The 22,412-nt window shown below is 39.0% G+C and overlaps 1 protein-coding gene across 1 annotated transcript in view; it reads left to right on the top strand.

Annotated features, from left to right (window-relative positions):
* The window catches only part of LOC149812249 (putative LRR receptor-like serine/threonine-protein kinase At1g67720), an 85,794-nt gene that overhangs the window by 19,054 nt on the left and 44,328 nt on the right, over positions 1 to 22,412 (top strand). Inside the window, exons 3-9 of the mRNA XM_089992632.1 lie at positions 459 to 990; positions 18,708 to 19,213; positions 19,357 to 19,489; positions 19,606 to 19,677; positions 19,745 to 19,813; positions 19,889 to 19,960; positions 20,297 to 20,365. Coding sequence (XP_089848758.1) covers positions 459 to 990; positions 18,708 to 19,213; positions 19,357 to 19,489; positions 19,606 to 19,677; positions 19,745 to 19,813; positions 19,889 to 19,960; positions 20,297 to 20,365 — 1,453 coding nt within the window. The remainder of the gene's footprint in view (positions 1 to 458; positions 991 to 18,707; positions 19,214 to 19,356; positions 19,490 to 19,605; positions 19,678 to 19,744; positions 19,814 to 19,888; positions 19,961 to 20,296; positions 20,366 to 22,412) is intronic.

Below are 22,412 nucleotides of genomic sequence, written 5' to 3'. Positions count from 1 at the left end.
TACCATTAGATTCACATCACAATCAACTGAAAGAATGGAACTCTCAGTCTTTGGTTCCTCTGTCTGGCTGATGACCTACTTTGTCACTATCATGATTCATTTTCGGAGAAAAATTGTGCAAGAGAAAAACCACTGCATGATCTTGTTCTATCAATAATTTATGTTTGTAAGACTTTGAGATATAGTCCTATCATCCTATGTCATTATTCCTGGTCTGTAGTCATCACAACTTCTGCAGATCTCAGGAAATGAAGGCTGTTGTTATAACATGCGGATTGTGTCCTAATGGTTGCTTTTCATGTATAGTTTATTTGTTTATGCTCATTTGATTCCTTCACCTTTTCACTGCCATTAATTCCTTATGTTAGTTTGTTTTGGAATGCCATAAGTACAGTATATTAAAAGTGTTTTTATCTTCAGTTCTGTTCTTAAAATGTTGCTAACTTAATAATGGACAGGCTTTATAAGCATTGATTGTGGCGGTACAGAGAACTATACTGATGAAATTGGTCTTGAGTGGATTCCAGATAATAAAAATGTCTATGGTGAAACAGCAAATATTTCTGTAGTAGGTGAGAACCGGAAGCAGTATCAGACACTCAGACACTTCCCTCCAGATACTAGAAAGTATTGTTATACACTAGATGTTAAATCTAGAATTCGCTATCTTGTAAGAGCAACATTTTTGTATGGGCAATTTGACAATAACAATGTCTATCCAAAGTTTGACATCACAATTGGAGCAACTCACTGGTCAACAGTTGTAATCTCTGATGCTAACACTATAGAAGTTCAGGAGTTGATCTTCTTAGCCACTTCAGATTCAATTAGTGTGTGCCTATCTAATGCTTCTACTGGAGTTCCATTTATTTCTACACTTGAGCTTCGACAGTTTAATAATTCAATGTACTATACTGACTTTGAAACTCGGTATTTTCTTAGAGTTTCAGCAAGAATTAATTTTGGGGCTGAGGACACTCTGCCCATCAGGTATTACTTCTTTTGCTATTTTGTAGTGGGTCCATTATTTTTTCCTCATGCATCCACTCATTAGTGTTGGTGTATTTAATATATCCATGCACAAAACATTTTTTAATGGCCTTCCTCAGATGGTTTCATGGATTCTTTTTCATGAAACATGTGAACATTAAGATTGACCATGAACATGTGTCCGATGGTTCCACTTCTTGTATAATGAGACTACTAGTTAATGTGATTTGGTTATCTTATGGTTCAATAAGTTATGGATGGGGATTTTATGGATTCAATTTTATGATCTATTAAATTTCTGTGTTTTCCAACATAACCTGTTTTGGGCTTGAAAACACGTGCACTTGTGCCGATTGTATGGGTGGGTGGGTGTTCATTTGTACCCTTTTTTAGTGTACCATAAAGTTTGCAAAGCTTTTTTTACCCCTAACAGTTCTTACCAATGTTATGCCTTGAATTAGTTGATATCACTGTGATTATCCATGGGGGTCACCCACATGGCTAGCGGGCTGGTTGTGAAGGTGTTGAGTTGAAGACCCCGGATCAAACCTTGCTGGTGCACGGTTGTGTCTGTAGTTTTCAGAGGTGGGCCACATAAGGCAGGGTGGTTGTGGGCCCCACCCGGGGTTTTCCCTCGCTTCGGCGGGGGTTCCTTGTCATAAAAAAAAGTTTATAAAAACGGCTCCTCTTTTTTTAGAAGATATATTTTTTAAATAGTTGAACTACTAATTATATGTGTGGCTTATGGTCCTCTTAAAGTTTCCAAAATTCCAATGGTGGTAGGGATGCACATGAACCGAGTTCGAGGCGAGCTTAGGCTGGCTCGGCTCGAATAAAAAAATAGCTGTTCAAGCTTGGCTTGAGCTCGAGCTCAAGCCAAGCTTGAACAACTTTTGTCCAAACTCGGCTTGAGTCAAACTTGAGCTTGGCTTGGCTCGGCCCGAGTCAAACTCGTGTTTGGCTCGGCTCAGCTCGAGCCGAGCTTTTTTTATTTAAAAAAATTGAACTGCACTGAAAATAGTGGGTTTCAAACTACCCACCTCCTCCGTTAAAGGCTAACACCTTACCCGTCTGAGCAAGGCCATTTTATGTGTTAAATCTGCAAACATAAATTGTACATATAATGTAGAAAGAAGCACCGAACCCTAGGTAGAGAGAGAGAGAAAGAGAGAAGAGAGAGAGAGAAGAGAGAGAGAGAGAGAGAGAGAGAGAGAGAGAGAGGGCTGCACAGATAAAACACATTCACTTCATTATTAGGGCTTCTCTCTATGTTAAATAGAGAGAGGCTAAAAAGAATAATTACATCTAAGACCATTATGAAAACATAATTTCAAATAGCCTCTAATATAAAAAGACTAACTTAAAACCACCTATTCTCAACAATATCAAATAAACTTAAAACTTAAAACCTCTTAATCTCAACACTCCCCCTCAAGCTGGAGCATATATATCAATCATGCTCAGCTTGTCACAACATTTTGAGAAATTTGGTCTCGCCAGGGCTTTGGTAAAAACATCCGCTACTTGATCTTCGGAAGATACATGATCGGTGCAGATATACCCAGCTTGAACTAAGTCACGAACATAGTGACAGTCAACTTCAATATGTTTAGTCCTTTCATGAAACACTGGGTTGTTGGCAATATAAGTAGCAGCCCTATTATCACACATCATCAACATAGGTAGGGATATTTTCTCCTGAAGCTCGGTCAAGACTGATTTTACCCACATAATCTCAGCTGCAGTCTGGGCCATTGCTCGGTATTCAGATTCAACACTCGACCTGGCTACAACGGTTTGTTTTTTACTCCACCAGGTAACAAGATTTCCTCCCACAAACACACAAAATCCAGATGTTGACTTCCTATCTTCAACAGATCCTGCGTAATCTGCGTCAGTGTAAGCAACAACGTCCAAAGATGGATTTCGTTTAAACAACAGACCTTTACCAGGAGATGACTTTAAATACCGAAGAACCATCATAGCTGCATCCCAGTGAACTTTTGTAGGTTTGTCCATGAACTGACTGATTTTACTCACGGCTAATGAAATGTCAGGTCTAGTAACAGTCACATATAGCAACTTACACACCAAGGTATCAGATTTTATATCTGGTACAACATCTACAGGAAACAGGGCGAGGGAGAGAGAGAGAGAGAGAGAGAGAGAGAGAGAGAGAGAGAGAGAGAGAGAGAGAGAGAGAGAGAGAGAGAGAGAGAGAACAATGGCTGGGGCGGCTTACGATAGCTCGACCTCCAAGCCCTAACCATTTTATATATGAAGCAGTTATACAACTATCCTTGTAATATCAGAGATATTATAAGGATGCCATTAATGAGAGAAATACAACATGTGTTTCATTAACATACCATGCGTATGGATCTGGATCCAGATCCATACGCAAGCTATATTTTAACACGCTCCCTTAAGTTGTATGTGATTTTGGATCATGTACAACTTGCTCTTTAATAGCCAAAATTGACGTCCTGTTAACCCCTTGGTAAACAAGTCTGCCACTTGATCTTCTGTTCGAACATGACGTAGTTCTATCTCCTTCATCTCGACTTTCTGCCGTATGAAATGTTGATCAATCTCAATGTGCTTCATTCTGTTATGCTGGATAGGATTACATGCAATGTTTATTGCGCTTTGATTGTCACATAGAAGAAAAAATCGAATAATTGTCTCCCCAAGATCACTCAATAAGTGTCTAATCCATGTGGCTTCTGCCGTGCCTGCAACCATCGATCTGTATTCAGCCTCTGTACTTGATCGTGCGACTGCCTTTTGTTTTCTGCCGCTCCAGGACACTAAATTGTGTCCAATATATGCACAATATCCAGAGACAGATCGTCTCTCATCTGGATCCCCTGCCCAATCTGCGTCTGTATAAGTGATGAGTTCATGTCCTCTATGCAAATTATCGTTCTTGCGATAGACAAGTCTATCTCCTTTAGTTCCTTTTAAATAGCGTAGAATGCGCTTCACAGCTTCCATATGACCCTCCGTTGGAGCATGCATAAATTGGGATACCTGATTGATAACATAAACTATATCAGGTCTGGTAAAGGTCAAGTACTGTAACATTCCCACGAGACTTCTATACATTGTAGGGTTGACACAAAGATGGCCATCTTCAAAGCTCAGCCTTTGATGTAATACACTAGGAATACTGACTGGTTTGCAATTCGTCATCCCTGCTCTTTCCAGAAGGTCAAGAGTGTATTTTTGTTGCATGAGTGTCAATGTGTCTTGTTGTCTGTCAACTTCCACACCAAGAAAGTACCTCAACTCCCCTAAATCTTTCATTTTGAAAGTTTTCATTAAAAACTGTTTCACGTCTTGCACATGATTATTTGAACTCCCAGTGATCACAATGTCATCAACATATATAAGAAGAAGTATAACAATGTTTGTCTTTTGGAAAATAAAGAGTGAGTGATCCAGAGAGCATCTTCTAAAACCATAACTTTGAATTTGCATAGAGAAACTTTCAAACCAGGAACGGGACGCCTGTTTCAACCCATACAGAGATTTCCTTAGTTTGCACACCCAGGCAGTAGGATCCTTCTCGGCATAACCAAGAGGTTGCTCCATATACACTTCTTCCTTTAAAGTTCCATGCAAAAATGCATTTTTAACATCCATCTGACTAAGGCTCCAACCTCGATCGACTGCTAGGGATATGATGACACGAATAGTACCCATTTTGACTACATGACTAAAAGTTTCATCGTAGTCTTCACCATATTGTTGTGTGAATCCTCGAGCAACAAGTCGTGCCTTATATCTGTCAATGCTTCCTTCAGGCTTATACTTTGTTTTATAAACCCATTTTGAGCCAACTACATTCTTTCCTTCTGGCCGAGGGACTATTTCCCAAGTCTGGCATTCATGAAGAGCTTTCATTTCTTCATTCATAGCTTCAGTCCAATGACAGGATTGAATAGCTTGATTAAAACAAGTGGGTTCAACCTGTTTTGTGAGCTGAGACATAAACAGTTGGAAATCAAGGGAGAAGGTCTCATAACTCACCCATCGTTGGATAGGATGCTTAATGTGTGACGGCCTTTGAGCCGGATCATTGACGATGCTTTCCACATTTCTCGGCTCTGTATTTTTGTCCTGTCTAGTGTATATCTGCCCAGAGAAGCGTTCTACTGGGGGTGGCTCAACTGGAGACTCAACTGGAGATGATTCAACATGTATTTGTGAGTCATTCAACTCCCTACTCAAGCCGAAGGAAGGACAATTTGTCTGACAAGTTTCTCCTGTATTAGCAAAAAGATTTGCGCTCATCCATGGATCATATACTTCTAATTCTCGAGATGGCAACGCTGCAGAGTCATTAACCTGAAAATTTTGTTCGTCAAAAGCAACATTTCTGGAGGTCCTAATACGTTTTGTAGTAGGATCATAGCATCGATAACCTTTGTATTCATCTGCATACCCAACAAATCTGCACTTGACAGCCTTGTCCTGAAACTTATTTCGCAGAGATGAATCAACATGTACATAACATACACAACCAAAAACACGCAATTCATCGTAAGAGGGATGATGCTCGAATAAAGTATAATAGGGAGATTTTTGATCCAAAAGTGCCATAGGAAAACGATTTATGATATGAACAAATGTGTGAAAAACTTATGTCCAGAGACTGACGGGCACATTACTATCATGTAGCATGCTCATCGCGCTCTCAACAATATGCCTGTGTTTCCTCTCTGCAACCCCATTTTGTTGAGAAGTATGACGGCAAGAAACCTGTCGACTTATTCCTTTATCTCGAAGAAAGGCAATAAACTCGTTCGATGAATACTCTCCTCCACCATCACATTGTAAATGCACAATATCACAAGCAAACTTTGTTTTGACTATCGAATGGAATTCCCGAAATATTTGAAAAACTTCATGCTTGTGTTTTAAGAAATATATCCAAGTATAACGGGAATAGGAATCAATAAGGATAACATAGTAACGACTGTCAGAAAGAGAAGGAATAGGTGCAGGTCCCCAAACATCAGAACAAATAATCTCAAATGGCTTTGAAGCTCTTTTATTTATAATATGAAAAGGAAGAACATGACTTTTACAGAGTTCGCATGAAGAACATTTATTATTATTATCAGAAAATGAACATAAACTAGACTCTGGAAGGAAGGAGACCATCAGATACAAGATTTTCAACGAAACCTCGACTACAATGTCCCAGACGACTATGCCAAATATCTGGCTTATTACAATGAGATGAATTAAAAACTTCCAATGAAGGAAAAAACAAAGACTCTGAAGGCGAAGACACTGAAGAATGCTTGGACGACTTCAACTGGAGGACTGAGACTCAAGACGAAGACACTGAAGGAATCTCCCTGAAGACGTACATGTTTCCTTGTCGCTCCCCCTTAGCGAACGTCTCCTTCGTTCGTAGATCCTTAACATAAACAGAAGAGAGAGTAAATTCGACGAAAGAATTCATATCGTCAACAAGTTTAGCTACAGAAACAATGTTATTTTTAATATTAGGAGCAAAGACATTGGACAAGTGAAGTGAGGACTTTGACATAGGGATATGTGCATTTGCCAGTATGACTAATGGAGTGATAAGTTCCATCTCTCGTAACTATACTACCTTTTTCAAAGTAAGGCAATAAGTGAGATAACTTACCCGCATTACCCGTAACATGTGTGGCGGCACCTGAATCAACATACCATTCACCTTGTTCATTTTGCTTGATCGTCATCTGTGACAATGCTGATAACAAAAGTTGTTGCACATCTATGGATGGCCCTTTTGTGTCCACAGCAGTAGCGGATTTATTTTCAATTTTGTTTATTTTTCCTCTATTTTGTAGATTGAACCAACAATCAGCTTTCACATGTCCTCTTTTGTTGCATAAGAAACAAGTGGGCACTCTCCTCTGATTCCCTGTATTAAACCCCCCTGAAATATTAGGTGTAGGCAAGATACCACGTCCTCCCTGCCCAAAACGTCCGCGGCCTCTGCCTCCTTGATGCCCTCCATTCCATCGTCCAAAACCTACAGAAGTGTCCATGGCCAAAACTGAATGAGGACGAGCTGATTCATTTCCTTCTGCCCTTTGCTTCATAATCATCTCATGCTGGAGAAGTTTCACTTGGAGGTCGTCAAAAGTGGGCAAGTGAGGAAGGCATGATAAAGTTGTGGTAAACATGTCAAAGTCAGGACCCAATCCATTGAGAAGTTGTTGAACTTTATCTTTATCTGCAATAGCACTTCCAACAACAAACAATTGATCAATAATACTCTTCAAGCGGCCTATGTATTCCATGACTGTCATGGAGCCTTTCTTCAAACTTTGAAATTCATTTTTCAAGAACATAACTCGGGATTCTGATATCTGAGAGTAAGTCTGTGACAACTTACTCCACAGATCCGCCGCAGTGCAATCATCTGAAAGAGTAACCAACACTTCTTGAGAGAGTGTAGACGTAATATAAGCAACCAAAGACTGATCCCGCTTCCTCCAAACTGTATACTCTGGATTCTTAATGGAAATGGTAATTGTGTCACCTTTCTCATCCTTGGTTTCCTGCAAAATAAGCCGTGGTGGTATAGGAACTAAACCATCCAAATGTTCATCGAGATCCTGACTTCGTATAAAAGGAAGGATTTGCCTTTTCCAGGTCAAAAAATTAGAATGAGTAAGTTTTTCTGTAACAAGCTGACTCAAGAAATTGGCAGAGGGACCGGATGGTGAAGACGAAGAGTAATCCATATCAGTGGAATAATGAATAAGCAAACAAGATGAATGAAAAGAAATAAACAGATTTGAGATCACTTAATCAATCAGTAAAACTGTAATAAGGCATATACCTGTACGACCAAAAGTGCTGCACAAAGAACACTAAAACAACAATGAAGGAAAGGAAACTTGTGGAATCAAAACTGGTTTGAAATAAAAAGGGAAACAACAGTCGGTGATGTTTTAAAAAAATTTGAAACCAACACAGACGATAGAGTAACAGAAAAGAGAGAACTTAGGATGAACACAGTCGATGAGCTGCTGTTCACGATCTGCGTTCTCGATGAACACAGTCGATGAACACGCTGTTCACGCTGAAAGGAAAAGAAAAGTACCAACTTTCAGAAGGGGAGATTTCAGAGGATGAGATTTTAAAGGCTGCTGTTCTCGATTTACTGTTTCAGAATTTCTTCACACACAGGATGTTCACGCAGTGCTGCTGTTCACGATCTGTTGCTCACGCTGTTCTCGATGAACATGCTGTCCCCATCTCGATGAACACGCTGAAAGGAGGAACACGCTGAAAGGAAGAACACGTAGTTCACGATCTGCGAAAGGAGGAACACGCTGTTCACGCAGTTCACAATCTGCTGTTCCAGAGCTTCTTCACGCACAGGATGGCCTGTGCTTTGATACCGTATCAGATTTTATATCTGGTACAACATCTACAGGAAACCGGGCGCGCGCGCGCGCGCGCGCGCGCGCGCGAGAGAGAGAGAGAGAGAGAGAGAGAGAGAGAGAGAGAGAGAGAGAACAATGGCTGGGGTGGCTTACGATAGCTCGATCTCCAAGCCCTAACCATTTTATATATGAAGCAGCTATACAACTATCCCTTGTAATATCAGAGATATTACAAGGATGCCATTAATGAGAGAAATACAACATGTGTTTCATTAACATACCATGCGCCCAGATCCATACGCAAGCTATATTTTAACACAAGGATCTAAAGCTGGCACTATCCACATAGTCAGACTTCTCATCGAACACGTGATTTTTGGGATCCATTGGAATATTAGTTGGCTTAGCTCCTAGCATTCCAGTCTCTTTTAATAAGTCCAACACATACTTTCTTTGAGACAACACTAAGCCCTCTATGTTTCTTGCAACCTCGATACCCAGAAAATATCGAAGGTGACCAAGATCTTTAGTAACAAAGTGCTTCTGAAGATGATCTTTTGTTGCAGAAATATCTTGGGCACTGCTCCCTGTTAATATGATGTCATCGACATATACCACCATAACAACAATTCCAGTACTGGTTTTCTTGATAAACAAGGAGTGATCTGAAGCTGACCTGACAAATCCAAAGCTCGACATTACATTAAATAATTTGTGAAACCATGCCCGCGGACTCTGCTTCAGGCCATAAATAGCCTTCTTCAACTTACACACCTTCTGACACTCCCCCTGAACCTCGAAGCCTGGGAGTTGTTGCATGTAGACAGTTTCATGCAAGTCCCCATATAAAAAGGCATTCTTGACATCCAACTGAAACAGGGGTCATCCATGGTGCACAACAACTGAAAGAACGAGACAAATAGTGCCAAGACGAGCAACTGAGGAGAAAGTTTCAAAAAAGTCAACACCATAAGTCTGAGTGTAGCGTTTTGCAACCAACCGGGCTTTGTACCGTTCAATCGACCCATCCGAGTTATATTTAATGCTAGATACCCATTTGCAGCCTACACTATCTGCATCTGTGGGAGGATCAACCAAGTCCCAAGTGCCTCGAGACCATAGGGCATTCATCTCATCACGCATAGCCTGCATCCAGTTGGAGTCGACTAGAGCTTGACTGTGATGAAGCGGAACAGAGGAGGCAGACAGAGCAGAAATAAAATTCTTCATAGATGCCCCAAGATTAGCTTCTAATACAAATTGCGAGATGGGATAAAGAGTGCACTGTCTCTTTCCCTTGCGCAGAGCAATGAGAAGTTCAACATCAGATGTAGGGACAACAGTTTGCTCAGAAATACTTACCTGAGGAGAAGGAGGTGATGGCGGCATGGAGGTAGGAGGTACCCTGTGAGTGTATACTATGGGAGGGTTTCAGAAGTGAGACACACCCGACGCTGGAACCAAGGACTGAGGAGGAAACGACTCTAACGGAAAGGGAGGAATCGGCAGAGGAAGGATATCACCAAGGCTCTCCTGTAGTCTGGGAGTAGTACTTGAAAAATAAGGAATAGACTCAAAGAAGGTAACGTCCGCACTAACATACTCTTTATGAGATATAGGGTCGTAGCAACGATATCCTTTTTGGTTCTTAGGATACCTAAGGAAAACACATTTAATAGACTGTGCAGCAAGTTTATCTCGATCCGGACCCAGCTTATGCATAAAACACACACATCCAAAAACTTTAGGGGGGATAAGGAAGAGAGGAGCCTTTGGATGGAGAATTTAAGTAGGGATCTGGTCTTCTATAGAGCTTGACGACATGCGATTTATAAGAAAATCGGCTGTCAAAACCGCATCGCCCCAGTATGAAGCAAACATATTGGATTGAATCATAAGGCACCGAGCAACATTAAGGATTTGTCTATGTTTCCTCTCAGCCACCCCATTTTGCTGGGAGGTATGGGGGCATGTAAATTGGGGTTGAATCCCATTAACAGAATAAAATTAAAGTAAGTCTTTGGATTTGAACTCAAGAGCATTATCAGTGCGAACAATTTTAACACATACATCAAATTGAGTTTTTATCTCTGTAATTAAAGATTTAAGAATGACAGGACCTTGAGACCGATCTTTTAACAGGAACACCCACGATAACCTTGAGAAGTTATCAACAATAACTAGATAATAACGACACTGAGACCTATTCGGAATCCTACTCGGACCCCACACATCGACATGAAGAAGATCAAACAATCCTTGACTTGACGGACTCTGACTAGAAGGGAAAGAGCTTCGACAATGTTTTCCCAATTGACATGTTTCACACTGAAAAGAAACTGAGGGAGGTATATGAGGAATGACACGACGAAGTTTTGTCACTGGAAGGTGACCCAAACGATGATGCCACAATAGAGGACCTGAGGATGATGTAACAACAGAATAGGCCGAAACTTCTGGTTGGTGTAGGTAATACAGACCACCTTCTTCATAGCCGCCACCAATCCTTTTTCTGGTCAGCAAGTCCTGAAAGATGCACCCCATAGGATAAAAAATCACTCTACAATTCAAATCTTTTGTCATTCGACTGACGGATAATAAATTCAGTGGAAACGAAGGAGCATGAAGAACATGCGACAATTGAAGAGTAGGGGTAATAGACATGTTTCCCTGCCCTACAATTGGGGGAGAAGAACTACCATCAGCAAGACGTACCCCTTTTTGACCAGTCACGGGTTTTAAACTCAAAAAATTACTCGAATTTCCGCACAAGTGACCAGAGGCTCCAAAGTCAATGATCCACCTATCACCTTGACCAGATAGGCTATCACCTGCCGAGCACACAACCTCCGCAACAGAAGACTTCGAAGAGTATGATCGTAAAGCAAGGAGGTCGTCATATTTAGCCCTGCTAAGAGTTACATAATCATTGGAGGAATCTGCATCTGATTTAACCACTTGAGCCATAATATAAACTAATTGGCTTGATTCACAAAATGCAGGAGCAACCACACGAGCACACCCACAATCAACTACTAACCCGACTATATCAAGTTTTGACTTCACCAATGAAATCTGAGAAACACGACCTTCGACATTTCAGATCCAAACTTCAAAAATAGATTTAAAGAAACTTGACCAAAACCTTCCACCTCAACCACGGATGGCTATAGGTTGCAAATCAAGATCATACATCCAACCCGATAACGATGTGTCTGGTTTTCAGACTATCACACGTCAGTTTTCCACGACTACACAGTTTTCCACACCAGAGATAAAATCTGGACAGGCTTCAAGCGACACAGGGAATAACGTGTGTTACCATCACGCATCAACCACTACGACAACCAGTAGCAGTACTCAACACAGAATCCCTCGACAAACAAAATTCCCACAAACACAATATTTTCCCACACTGCAGGGGATCACGCCTGCTGCTTCCACAAAAAAAAATTAGATTAACATGCTGCTTTCACAACACACACGTTCCAGCCAAAAGATCACGACACAGCAGGGAATCACGACTGCTGATATTCATCTTCAAATAGAATCTGAGATGAACTCACCATCCAGTTTCACAACCAGCGATAACTTGAGCATGCAGAAAAATAGAACTTCATGACAGCTACTCCCAGCCATATAATCACAGAAACCACGACAATAAAAGAACTCGAAAACAAAACAATGCAGGAAATCACGGCATCACGGCAGAGATACAACTCAGCATGAATCACGGCAGGGAATCACAAGGAATCACGACATCACAGCAGGAAATCGGGGTAGGAAATCACGACAGGGATAAAAAACTCGGCAACAGGGAATCACAAAAAAAAGAGGAGCTACCAGAACTGCAGGGGGTCACGCATCCTGCTTCCTTAGATCTAATGACAGATCTCCAGATCTGTCATCAGATCTTACACAGAAATCTAACCAGCTGACCTTATTAACAAAAGCTTTTCGATCACGCTCCCACGATCGATGGCTCTGATACCATGTAGAAAGAAGCACCGAACCCTAGGTAGAGGTAGAGAGAGAGAGAGAGAGAGAGAGAGAGAGAGAGAGAGAGAGAGACGGCTGCACAGATAAAACACGTTCACTTCATTATTAGGGCTTCTCTTTATGTTAAATAGAGAGAGGCTAAAAAGAATAATTACATCTAAGCCCATTGTGAAAACATAATTTCAAATAGCCTCTAATATAAAAAGGCTTAACTTAAAACCACTTATTCTCAACAATATCAAATAAACTTAAAACTTAAAACCTCTTAATCTCAACATATACTATGCATTATATAACTACGCAAACCGAGCTTAATCGGGCTAATTGAGCTCAATCAAGCTTGATTGTCTGATCAAGCTCGGCTCATTTATGTGTACCGAGCTTGAGCTTGTGCTCAAGCTCGGCTCGTTTATCTACCCGAATGACTTCAAGCCGAGCTTAAATGAGTCGAGCTCGAGCTAGCTCGGCTCGTTGTGCATCCCTAAATGGTGGTGCTAATTCGCTAGGCGCAACCACATTATTTCACAATTGTTTGGAGGGAAAAGATTTGGCCAAGTTTGATGTCATCCACTCAAATGATATGCACTTGCGAGTTACATTTCCTCAGAAAAGAATTACTGCTACAACTTTATTGACAAACTATGTGCAAATAGAGATTACATAGACCACAGGGATGGAAGATAGAAAGTGATTCACCCCTTGGAGGAACTTCCGAAAATATTTGGAAATATTTTTTGTGACATAAATTTATATAACATAATGTAATGAAATGGTGGTCTTCAACAAATGCACGAATAACTCACAAACAAGTGTCTATTGGAGACACTACAAGCATGACCCTTGAAAGGGTATAAAAGGAAGAACACTTGAAAAATAAATAATACTTTATTCATGAACAAAATGCTTAAGAAGCATAGTAATTTACATTGAAGGGGTTCACCCCTATATATACAAAAAAGTGGAAGAGAGAGGAGAGCTCATTTTGAGCTCTCCAAAAGAGACGTTGGACTGTAGTCCAACGTCTCTTATTATAGCTGTTGGACTACAGTCCAACAACATTTATTATAGCTGTTGGACTATAGTCCAACAACTATTTGCACAGTCAAGTTCCAACAAGAACTTGATTGAATCAAATATCTAGTTTCTATTGAACTAGATGCTAAAAAAGAAAATAAAGAAAAATAGAAAAAGAAAATAATAAAAGAAAATATAATAATATTAAATAATATATATATATATATATATATTATAGTTTACATTTTAACACTCCCCCTCAAACTTACGGTACAAGGAGCGAAAGTTTGTCCAAGAGGAAGTGAAATCTGGGAGCAGCGAGAGGCTTGGTGAAGAAGTCTGCTAATTGATATTCTGATGTAACATATGGCAGATCAATGGTTCCATGTAAGTATTCCTCTCTGACATAGTGACAGTCCATCTCAATGTGTTTAGTGCGCTCATGGAATGTCCGGTTGCTTGCAATGTAGATCGCACTTTTGTTGTCACAACACATCTTTGAAGCTTGCGTTGCTTTAGTTCCCATATCCGCTAGCAATCGTCTGAGCCAAACAACCTCCATAGTGGTGGTTGCCATGGCTCTGTATTCAGCTTCGGTGGAGGAAAGAGAGACTTTCTGCTGCTTCTTGCACCTCCACGAATTTAAGGCTTCTCCTAGGAAGACACAAAAACCAGTAGTTGAATGTCTATTATTGGGATCACCTCCCCAGTCAGCATCAGTATATGCAATTAAATTTAATGAAGATGAAGCAGACAAGAAGAGTCCTCGTGAAAGAGAGGATTTTAAGTATCTAATAATACGCAAAATTGCTCTCATATGCACGGAGGTGGGAGCATGCTGAAACTAACTGGCTGTATGAACCGCATGAGTTATATCTGGCCTAGTAATGGAAAGATAAGAAAGAGCTCCAACAAGTTGTCTATAAGGAGTATGATCATTAAGAAGTTCTCCATCATCAATTTTCATTTTAACATTGACAACTTCTGGAGTGTCTACTTTCTTATCATCTGTAATTCCAGACCTGGAAACGATATCAAGAGCAAATTTAGATTGAGATATCAAATACCCCCGAGGGGAATAAGCAACTTCAATGCCTAAAAAATATCTTAATAAACCTAAGTCAGTCATTTCAAAGTGAGTTTTAAGAAGAGATTTGATATTTGCAACTCCCTGTTTGTCGCCTCCGGTGATGATCATATCGTCCACATAGAGAAGAAGAATAATGATGCTTGCATCAGATTTCTTAACAAACAAAGCAGTGTCAGTTAAACAAGGTTGAAAACCAATATCAAGCATAACATGACTAAATCGGTCATACCAGGCTTTTGGAGCCTGTTTAAGACCATAAAAAGCTTTTTCTAGATGAAGAGCTTTACCCTTAGGGATACTAATACCAGGTGGGGCTTTCATGTATACATCTTCAACGAGATTCTCATTCAGGAAAGCATTTTTGACATATAATTAAAAGATAGGCCATGTTCTAATGGAGGTCAAGGCTATTAAAGTTCTAACAGTGGTTATACGTGCCACAGGAGCAAATGTTTCTTCATAATCATTGCCATACTCTTGGGCATATCCTTTTGCTACTAAACGGGCCTTATATCTTTCCAGGGTCCCATCACTTTTGGTTTTGACTTTGTATACCCACCTACAACCTATAGGTTTCTTACCTGGAGGGATATCTTGGATCGTCCAAGTATTGGCCTTTTCTAGTGCATCCAATTCTATTTTCATGGCTTCTATCCATTCTATATGAGTTTTGGCTTGAGAATAGGATGATGGTTCAACATATGATTGTATTAATGTAATGGCGGCCCTATACGTGGGTGAAATAGATTCATAAGACACAAATTTTTCTGGAGGTCTAGAGATTCTAGACGTTCTTCTAGGTGAGACTTCAAAGTATTTTTGTAATGCACATGAAAGATTTTGCTCTCTACGTCTTGAATATTGTAGACTAATATCCCTATGGATTTGCTCTTCATTATTATCATTTTCAACAACAATAGGACTTTGATCATTGTCTAGGTCACATCCAACATCACATTCATTGGATTTTGAAGTTGGATCAATTAAAAACGAGTATTCAGTAGCATCCTTGGATTTTTCAAATTCAAAGAAGCTTTCTTTTTCCAAAAAAGATACATTTCTTGACACATATAATTTGTCATTTTGAAAATCGAAACACCTGTAGCCTTTTTTATTATCAGCATATCCTAAAAAGGCACATGAGATTGCACGATGAGAGAGTTTGTCATTTTTGTTGGTGAAAACAAAACATTTGCATCCAAAGACTCTTAATCTAGAATAATCTGGAGTTAAATTAACAAGCTTTTCTATTGGAGTTGTATTCTTTAATGAGGAAGATGACATCCTATTAATGAGGTAGGTGGCAGTTAGGACCGCTTCAGCCCAAAAACCTTTTGGAACTTGATTTGCAATTAGCAATGTCCTAGTTGTTTCCATAATGTGCCGATGTTTGCGTTCGGCTAGACCATTCTGTTGTGGAGTGTGTGGACATGATCTTTGATGTGTAATACCATGTAAATTGAGATAGTCTTTGAATTCGTTGGACATAAACTCTCTCCCTGAATCAGTGCGAAAAACGAAAATATCATTTTGAAACTTATTTTTAACCATTTTATGAAATATTTGGAAGTTAGCAAAGACATCAGATTTATGTTTAAGAAAATAAATCCAAGTAGGTCTAGAAAAGTCATCAACAAAAATGACATAATATGTATAACCACCTTTGGAAATAACTGGTGCGGGGCCCCAAACATCCGAATGTATTAACTCAAGTGGTCGTGAGGAAACAAAAATTCTACTAAGAAATGGTAACCTTTTCATTTTGCCAATAATGCAGTCTTTACAAGAAAAATTTTCAGAATTACAAAATTTTTCCAAACTTGGAAAATATTGAATTTTAGACATATGAGGATGGACAAGTCTTTTGTGCCATAAATCCAATTCTAATTTCTGAATATTATAACAAAATGCATTCTTGGGTAATTCCAAAAAGTCCATGTAATAGAGTCCTCCTTCTCTATGGCCTTCCCCAATCAGCTTCCCTGACTGGCGATCCTGTACCCAACAAGCATGAGAAGAGAAGGATATATTACATCCATAATCAGATATTTGCGAGACAGATAAGAGATTCAAATTAAGTTTAAGGATATATCTAACTTCTGGGATAATTTTTTTTTTGGATTTTTGAAGATTTTTAAAACATCCTATCCTTTTACTTCAAGAGATGTGCCATCGGCTGTAAAAACCTTTGACACACTTGAGTTATTTTTAAGACATTCGGATAGACTATTAACATTTGGGGTCATGTGAAAAGATGCACCAGAATCTAGAAGCCAAGGAAAGTTACCTGGACCGGAGAAAGATGCAACTGCCGCTCCAGTTGAGGCTTCGGTTGAGGAGGATACCCCTTTGAGAAGAGGTTGAAGGATTTCCATCAGTTGAGCCATAGACACAGGTGCATCTTGATCTTTTGACTCGGATTTAACAGATGCAACTTTTTTTTCTTCTCTTCTTTTTAACTTTGGACATTGAGGCCTACATGACAATGATGACAAATAACTTTTCTTTTATCAAAGTCACCGTTTTTCCTTCCAAAATGAGGCGGCTTGTAAGTACGAGTGTGATTCCCCGGTCTAGATACAGCTAAAACTGAGTCATCATCAACTTTTGGAGTACTTTTTCTAAGTCTATTTTCTTCCATAGTGAGCTCTTCTATAGTATCAACAATAGAAAGAATTTTTCCACGATGTAATAGGGCCGATTTGGTGGATTCAAACTTCGGCCTTAGACCATTCACAAATTGATAGAAATGTTTTATATCGAGTTGCTTTTGGCGAAGCTCGATATCTTCGACACAATGCCATTTGGGCTCAAGAAGAGCCAACTCTTCCCAAAGTTCGGACAACTCATTATAATATTCTCGAATAGTTTTATCTTTTTGAGTCATTGTCCGAACTTTTTCTTGTAAATTGCATACATGTGCAATATCTTTAAGGGAATACATGTTTTTGAGGTATTCTCAAGCCTTATCGGCATGCTCAAACTTAGCTAGACTAGAGCATTTTTTAATGTCTATGCTATTGATGAGCCATGACATAATTTTTGCATGCCCTATCCTCCACTCTTTCCATTTCTTTTCATAAGTGGCTAACACCTTACTCTTCTTTTCTTTCGTTAGAGGAACCTCTTTATCACCCTCTTTCTTGGTAAGAGATAGTTTAGGTTCCAAATCGGAACCATCCACTATACCCCATAAACCTTTTCCCCAAATATGGTGCTTCATAATCGAAGCCCACATTACATAGTTAGTATCATTTAGCTTCATAGGAATGATGGTGATCTTATCATTGTCATCCATCTTTTACAAGGGTAAGAGATGAATAAATAGGAGGAGAGAGAGAGAGAGAAATAAAAAGAAAAGAAAAAGAGTAGACAAAGGAATAAGAGAGGATACAAAACCAAAATTTTTTGTAGCACAAGTTTGCCTTTCTTCAAACAAATCTTCTTGAGCCAAGAACAAGGTGATGAAACACCTTTTGTAAATGTGGCACAGAAATCGAGGTAGAAGCACTTCAAGATCTAAGGATTTCGTAGCTCTGATACCATGTAATGAAATGGTGGTCTTCAACAAATGCACGAATAACTCACAAACAAGTGTCTATTGGAGACACTACAAGCATGACCCTTGAAAGGGTATAAAAGGAAGAACACTTAGAAAAATAAATAATACTTTATTCATGAAAAAAATGCTTAAGAAGCATAGTAATTTACATTGAAGGGGTTCACCCCTATATATACAAAAAAGTGGAAGAGAGAGGAGAGCTCATTTTGAGCTCTCCAAAAGAGACGTTGGACTGTAGTCCAACGTCTCTTATTATAGCTGTTGGACTACAGTCCAACAACATTTATTATAGCTGTTGGACTACAGTCCAACAGCTATTTGCACAGTCAAGTTCCTAGATCAAGTATCTAGTTTCTATTGAACTAGATGCTAAAAAAGAAAATAAAGAAAAATAGAAAAAGAAAATAATAAAAGAAAATATAATAATATTAAATTATATATATATATATATATATATATTACAGTTTACATTTTAACACATAAACCATAGCATCTTAAATTGTGCTTATTTGTAGCAAGTGGTGAGCAGGGAATAGTTTGGCTGTATGAGAATATGCTGTTAATTCCGAAACTCCAATAACATTGCAATTGCCAAGACAATATTTTTACTAATCAAGTTTTCACTTTTCTACTTCTTATGTTCCAGATATCCTGATGATCCATTTGATAGAATATGGAAGTCTGACTCTTTAAAAAGTGCAAATTTTCTTGTTGATGTTGCACCTGGAACCTCTAAAGTATCAACTAGAATGTCCATAGATGTTGACAGAAATGACAGACCACCAGAGAAAGTGATGCAAACAGCAGTAGTTGGTCGAAATGGAACATTAACTTATCGATTGAACTTGGAGGGTTTCCCTGGTTTTGGTTGGGCAGTTTCTTACTTTGCCGAACTTGAAGATTTGGGACCGAACGAAACCAGGAAATTCAGGCTTATGCTTCCAGGCATGCCTGAGTACAGCAAAGCCTCAGTAAATGTTCAAGAAAATGCTCAAGGCAGGTTCAGGTTGTATGAACCGGGATACCCCAACATATCCCTTCCTTACGTCTTGTCATTTGAATTTGCAAAAACATCTGATTCATCCAGGGGTCCTATCTTGAATGCTTTTGAGATAAACAAATATGTGCAGATTAATAGTGGTTCTCAAGATGGTATGTGCACATTCTAGATTTCAATGTTTTTATTACTTATCCTTTCATGATTAAATTACTTTAATGAGTTTTGTGGATATATACCACCAAGAAAGAAACTGTAATTAGTGGGAATAACTAATGTAAGGCTTTTACAACTACAGCATCAATTGTTGCTAGTCTATGTTCACTTTATCCACTAGCGGATTGGGCACAAGAAGGTGGTGATCCATGCTTACCAGTTTCTTGGTCATGGGTGCAATGCACATTGGATCAACAGCCGAGAATAGTATCAATGTAATTTGAATTCCTGTTTTTCTCCTTTATGTTTTTGGTTAGTTGCTTACTATTATTCATTCTCTTCCTGCTATGTCATGCGTTAAACTGATTCCAAGTGCTTCATCTTTTTGCAGTCATTTAACTGGAAAGAATTTGACAGGGAATGTTCCTCCAGAACTGGCAACTTTGACTGGCTTAGTTGAGTTGTAAGTGTTAATAGATCTAATGCATTTGTTGATATATCTACTTTTGATGCCTAATTAATTGTTTCAGGTGGCTCAATAACAATTCACTCACTGGTCCAATGCCTGACTTAAGTGGATGCGTCGATTTGAAGATCATGTAATAAGCATTTCAATGACTGGTCTTGCTATTTTTCACTTTTTGATGGAGGGCTGATGCATTTATTTCTTACAGTCATCTTGAGAACAACTTCTTAACTGGTGCAGTGCCTTCATTCTTGGCAGCCTTACCAAACCTCAGGGAAGTGTAAGTTGAAGCCTTAACACATGTTTTTCAATAGGCACGCTGGGGACAAGCCCTGTGGGATTCAAGCCCAAGACCCCTCCGTTATGATATTGCAACCTAATCATTCAGCTATCTCATTCAACCCAAAATCTTAGTGCTTGATTAACATAGATTTAACTTTTTAATAATGAATAAATCAAAGATTTTTACTTCTTGCATGGTAGGGAAGCATATTTACATATTAGAGATATATGTTCTTCAAATGTGTATTATTTGAAGATGCTTTTGTTAATTCCTGTTAATTTCTATGACTTCTTATTTAACACATTACTAACATTTTACTTATGAAAAATTCAGGTACTTGCAAGATAACATGCTGTCTGGAGTGGTGCCTCGTAGTCTGCTCAATAGGAATCTTGCATTAAAGTGGGTATTGTTTTCTCTACCTTCACCTTCAATGAACTTGGGCTATCCATTATTAGCAGGATTTTCTGTTTTCAAAAGAATAAATAAATGCCTTATCTGCTCATTATAGGATAATAAGCTTGTAGAGGTTGCTTCACTCTCCTATTTGTAGTCTCTATATAAAGGGATTTATGGTCACCAATGATTCATTTTGAGGTAAGAAGCATGAATCCTCTAGATATACCCCATTTTCAACTTGTTTGGGGGATTTTAACATGATGGTTCCCTCTCTTGTTGGAGAGTCCCCCCATCACATAGGCTGATATCTAAGAAGATTCTCTTGAGACAATCTTCACTTTATTTCTCTCTGCCTTCTTATCCAACTAATTTTTTTTATCCTTCATCCTCTAAATTCAGCTTAAAGATGCTCAGTCCCTTATAACTGCCCTTTTTGGTGTTTCGTTTGTGCATGGCCACTAGAATAGCCAATTGGGTAGAGTCAAAGATTCGATAGAGATGGAGCATCTATCTCAGACATTCCTCGAAGTTATCCAACAGTATGGATAGATCATGCGATTCAGGTAGTGGGACCTCATCTTGCTAGCAATGTTTGCCAGATAATAAACTTGCAAGCTGCTGCTTTTTCCACATGAGATCATTGATGTGAAGAGTATCAATATTATATTTGATTCTCTACTTCAAAAGTTGGTTAGTTTTGGAAAGACCAAATATCTAAGGGTGTCAATGGGTCAGGTTTGACCTGAACCCGACCCGTACCAAACCCTATAGGGTAAGGGTTTGGTGATAAATAAGGTCTGATTAGATTCTGAGTCAGACCCGGAGGGTCCAATTAATATATGGATCCGAATATGGTTTGTAAAATTTCATACCAAACCTGTGTCCGACCCGAGTTCTGACTAAAATCCACAATTTTTAAATGTACAAATGATAAAAAATATTGTTTTATCACGTATGGTCCGGGTTTGGTTCATGTAATCCTTATAGGATCCGGGTATGGTTTCTCTTATGGTGGGTTTGATTGACCCGGGTCCGAACTCGGTACCAGCGTTTCAAATCAAGTAGGGTCTGGTTTTACTTGGATCCGAATTAAACTTGACCCGTTTGTTAAAATATATATGTATGTATGTATATATATATATATATATATATATATATATATATATAAATTTTGTATTGTAATAGTTTGCCCTATAGGGGTCATTTTAGTCTTTTTACATGTAATTATAGTTGTTTATTAGAAACAATTGTCTTTTTCCTTTTTTATTCTTTATTTTTATTTCTTCTTTTTTTGTTATTTCCTATGCCATTTGGGGCCCCACTTCGTGGAGTTGTTTGGGCCCCAACGGTCATAAATATGACCGTTGGGAGGTCCCCATCGACTCTATGTGGGGAGCTCCCAATGGCCCCCTCCTTGTTGGTTATATATAAATAGGGGATGTGCTCCCCACTATTCCTCAATGCTTTTCCAAGCATATTTTCAATAAGATCATATTCTTTTACTTGTTTGTATTGCCCTTTGTTGGCTCTTTGTATTGTCCCATAGTGGACTTATGCCTTTGCATTCTTTTACTTATATTGTGCATTTGTGCCTTTGTATTGTCCACTATTGGACTTGTATGTGCTTTTGCACTTTGTTTCTACAATTTCACATACTTCATTACATGGTATCAGAGCCATAGTGCTCTTGGTCCTTTGGAAAATTGTTCGTGGGTTGGTGGTGCTTGCGGAACTCAAGGTGGAGGAGCTCTTTTTGTTGGTCTTCTATATTTTATCTTTCTTCTTTTATCAAGTCAAATGGAGAACGAACAAAAAATAGATCTCTCCTTCAAATTAAATGGTTTTAACTACATGATGTGGGCGTCCGCTATGAAAAATAACCTCAAAGGCAAGAAGCTTTGGAGATACGTGATGAGTTCTATTCCGAAGCTTCAACTCAAACTCACTAAGTTGGAAGCTATGCCACATGGGTGCGGGTGTGGGTGCGACACGGGTGCAGCGCAATTTTAAATTTTTTGGACACGGGGACTCGGCTATATACATAGATATT

This window comes from Nuphar pumila, chromosome 17, assembly GCF_984573655.1.
Source record: "Nuphar pumila chromosome 17, dmNupPumi1.hap1.1, whole genome shotgun sequence".
Lineage (NCBI taxonomy): Eukaryota > Viridiplantae > Streptophyta > Magnoliopsida > Nymphaeales > Nymphaeaceae > Nuphar > Nuphar pumila.
The sequence above is the reverse complement of the archived record's forward strand: the minus strand, read 5'-3'. Positions and strand labels throughout refer to the sequence as shown.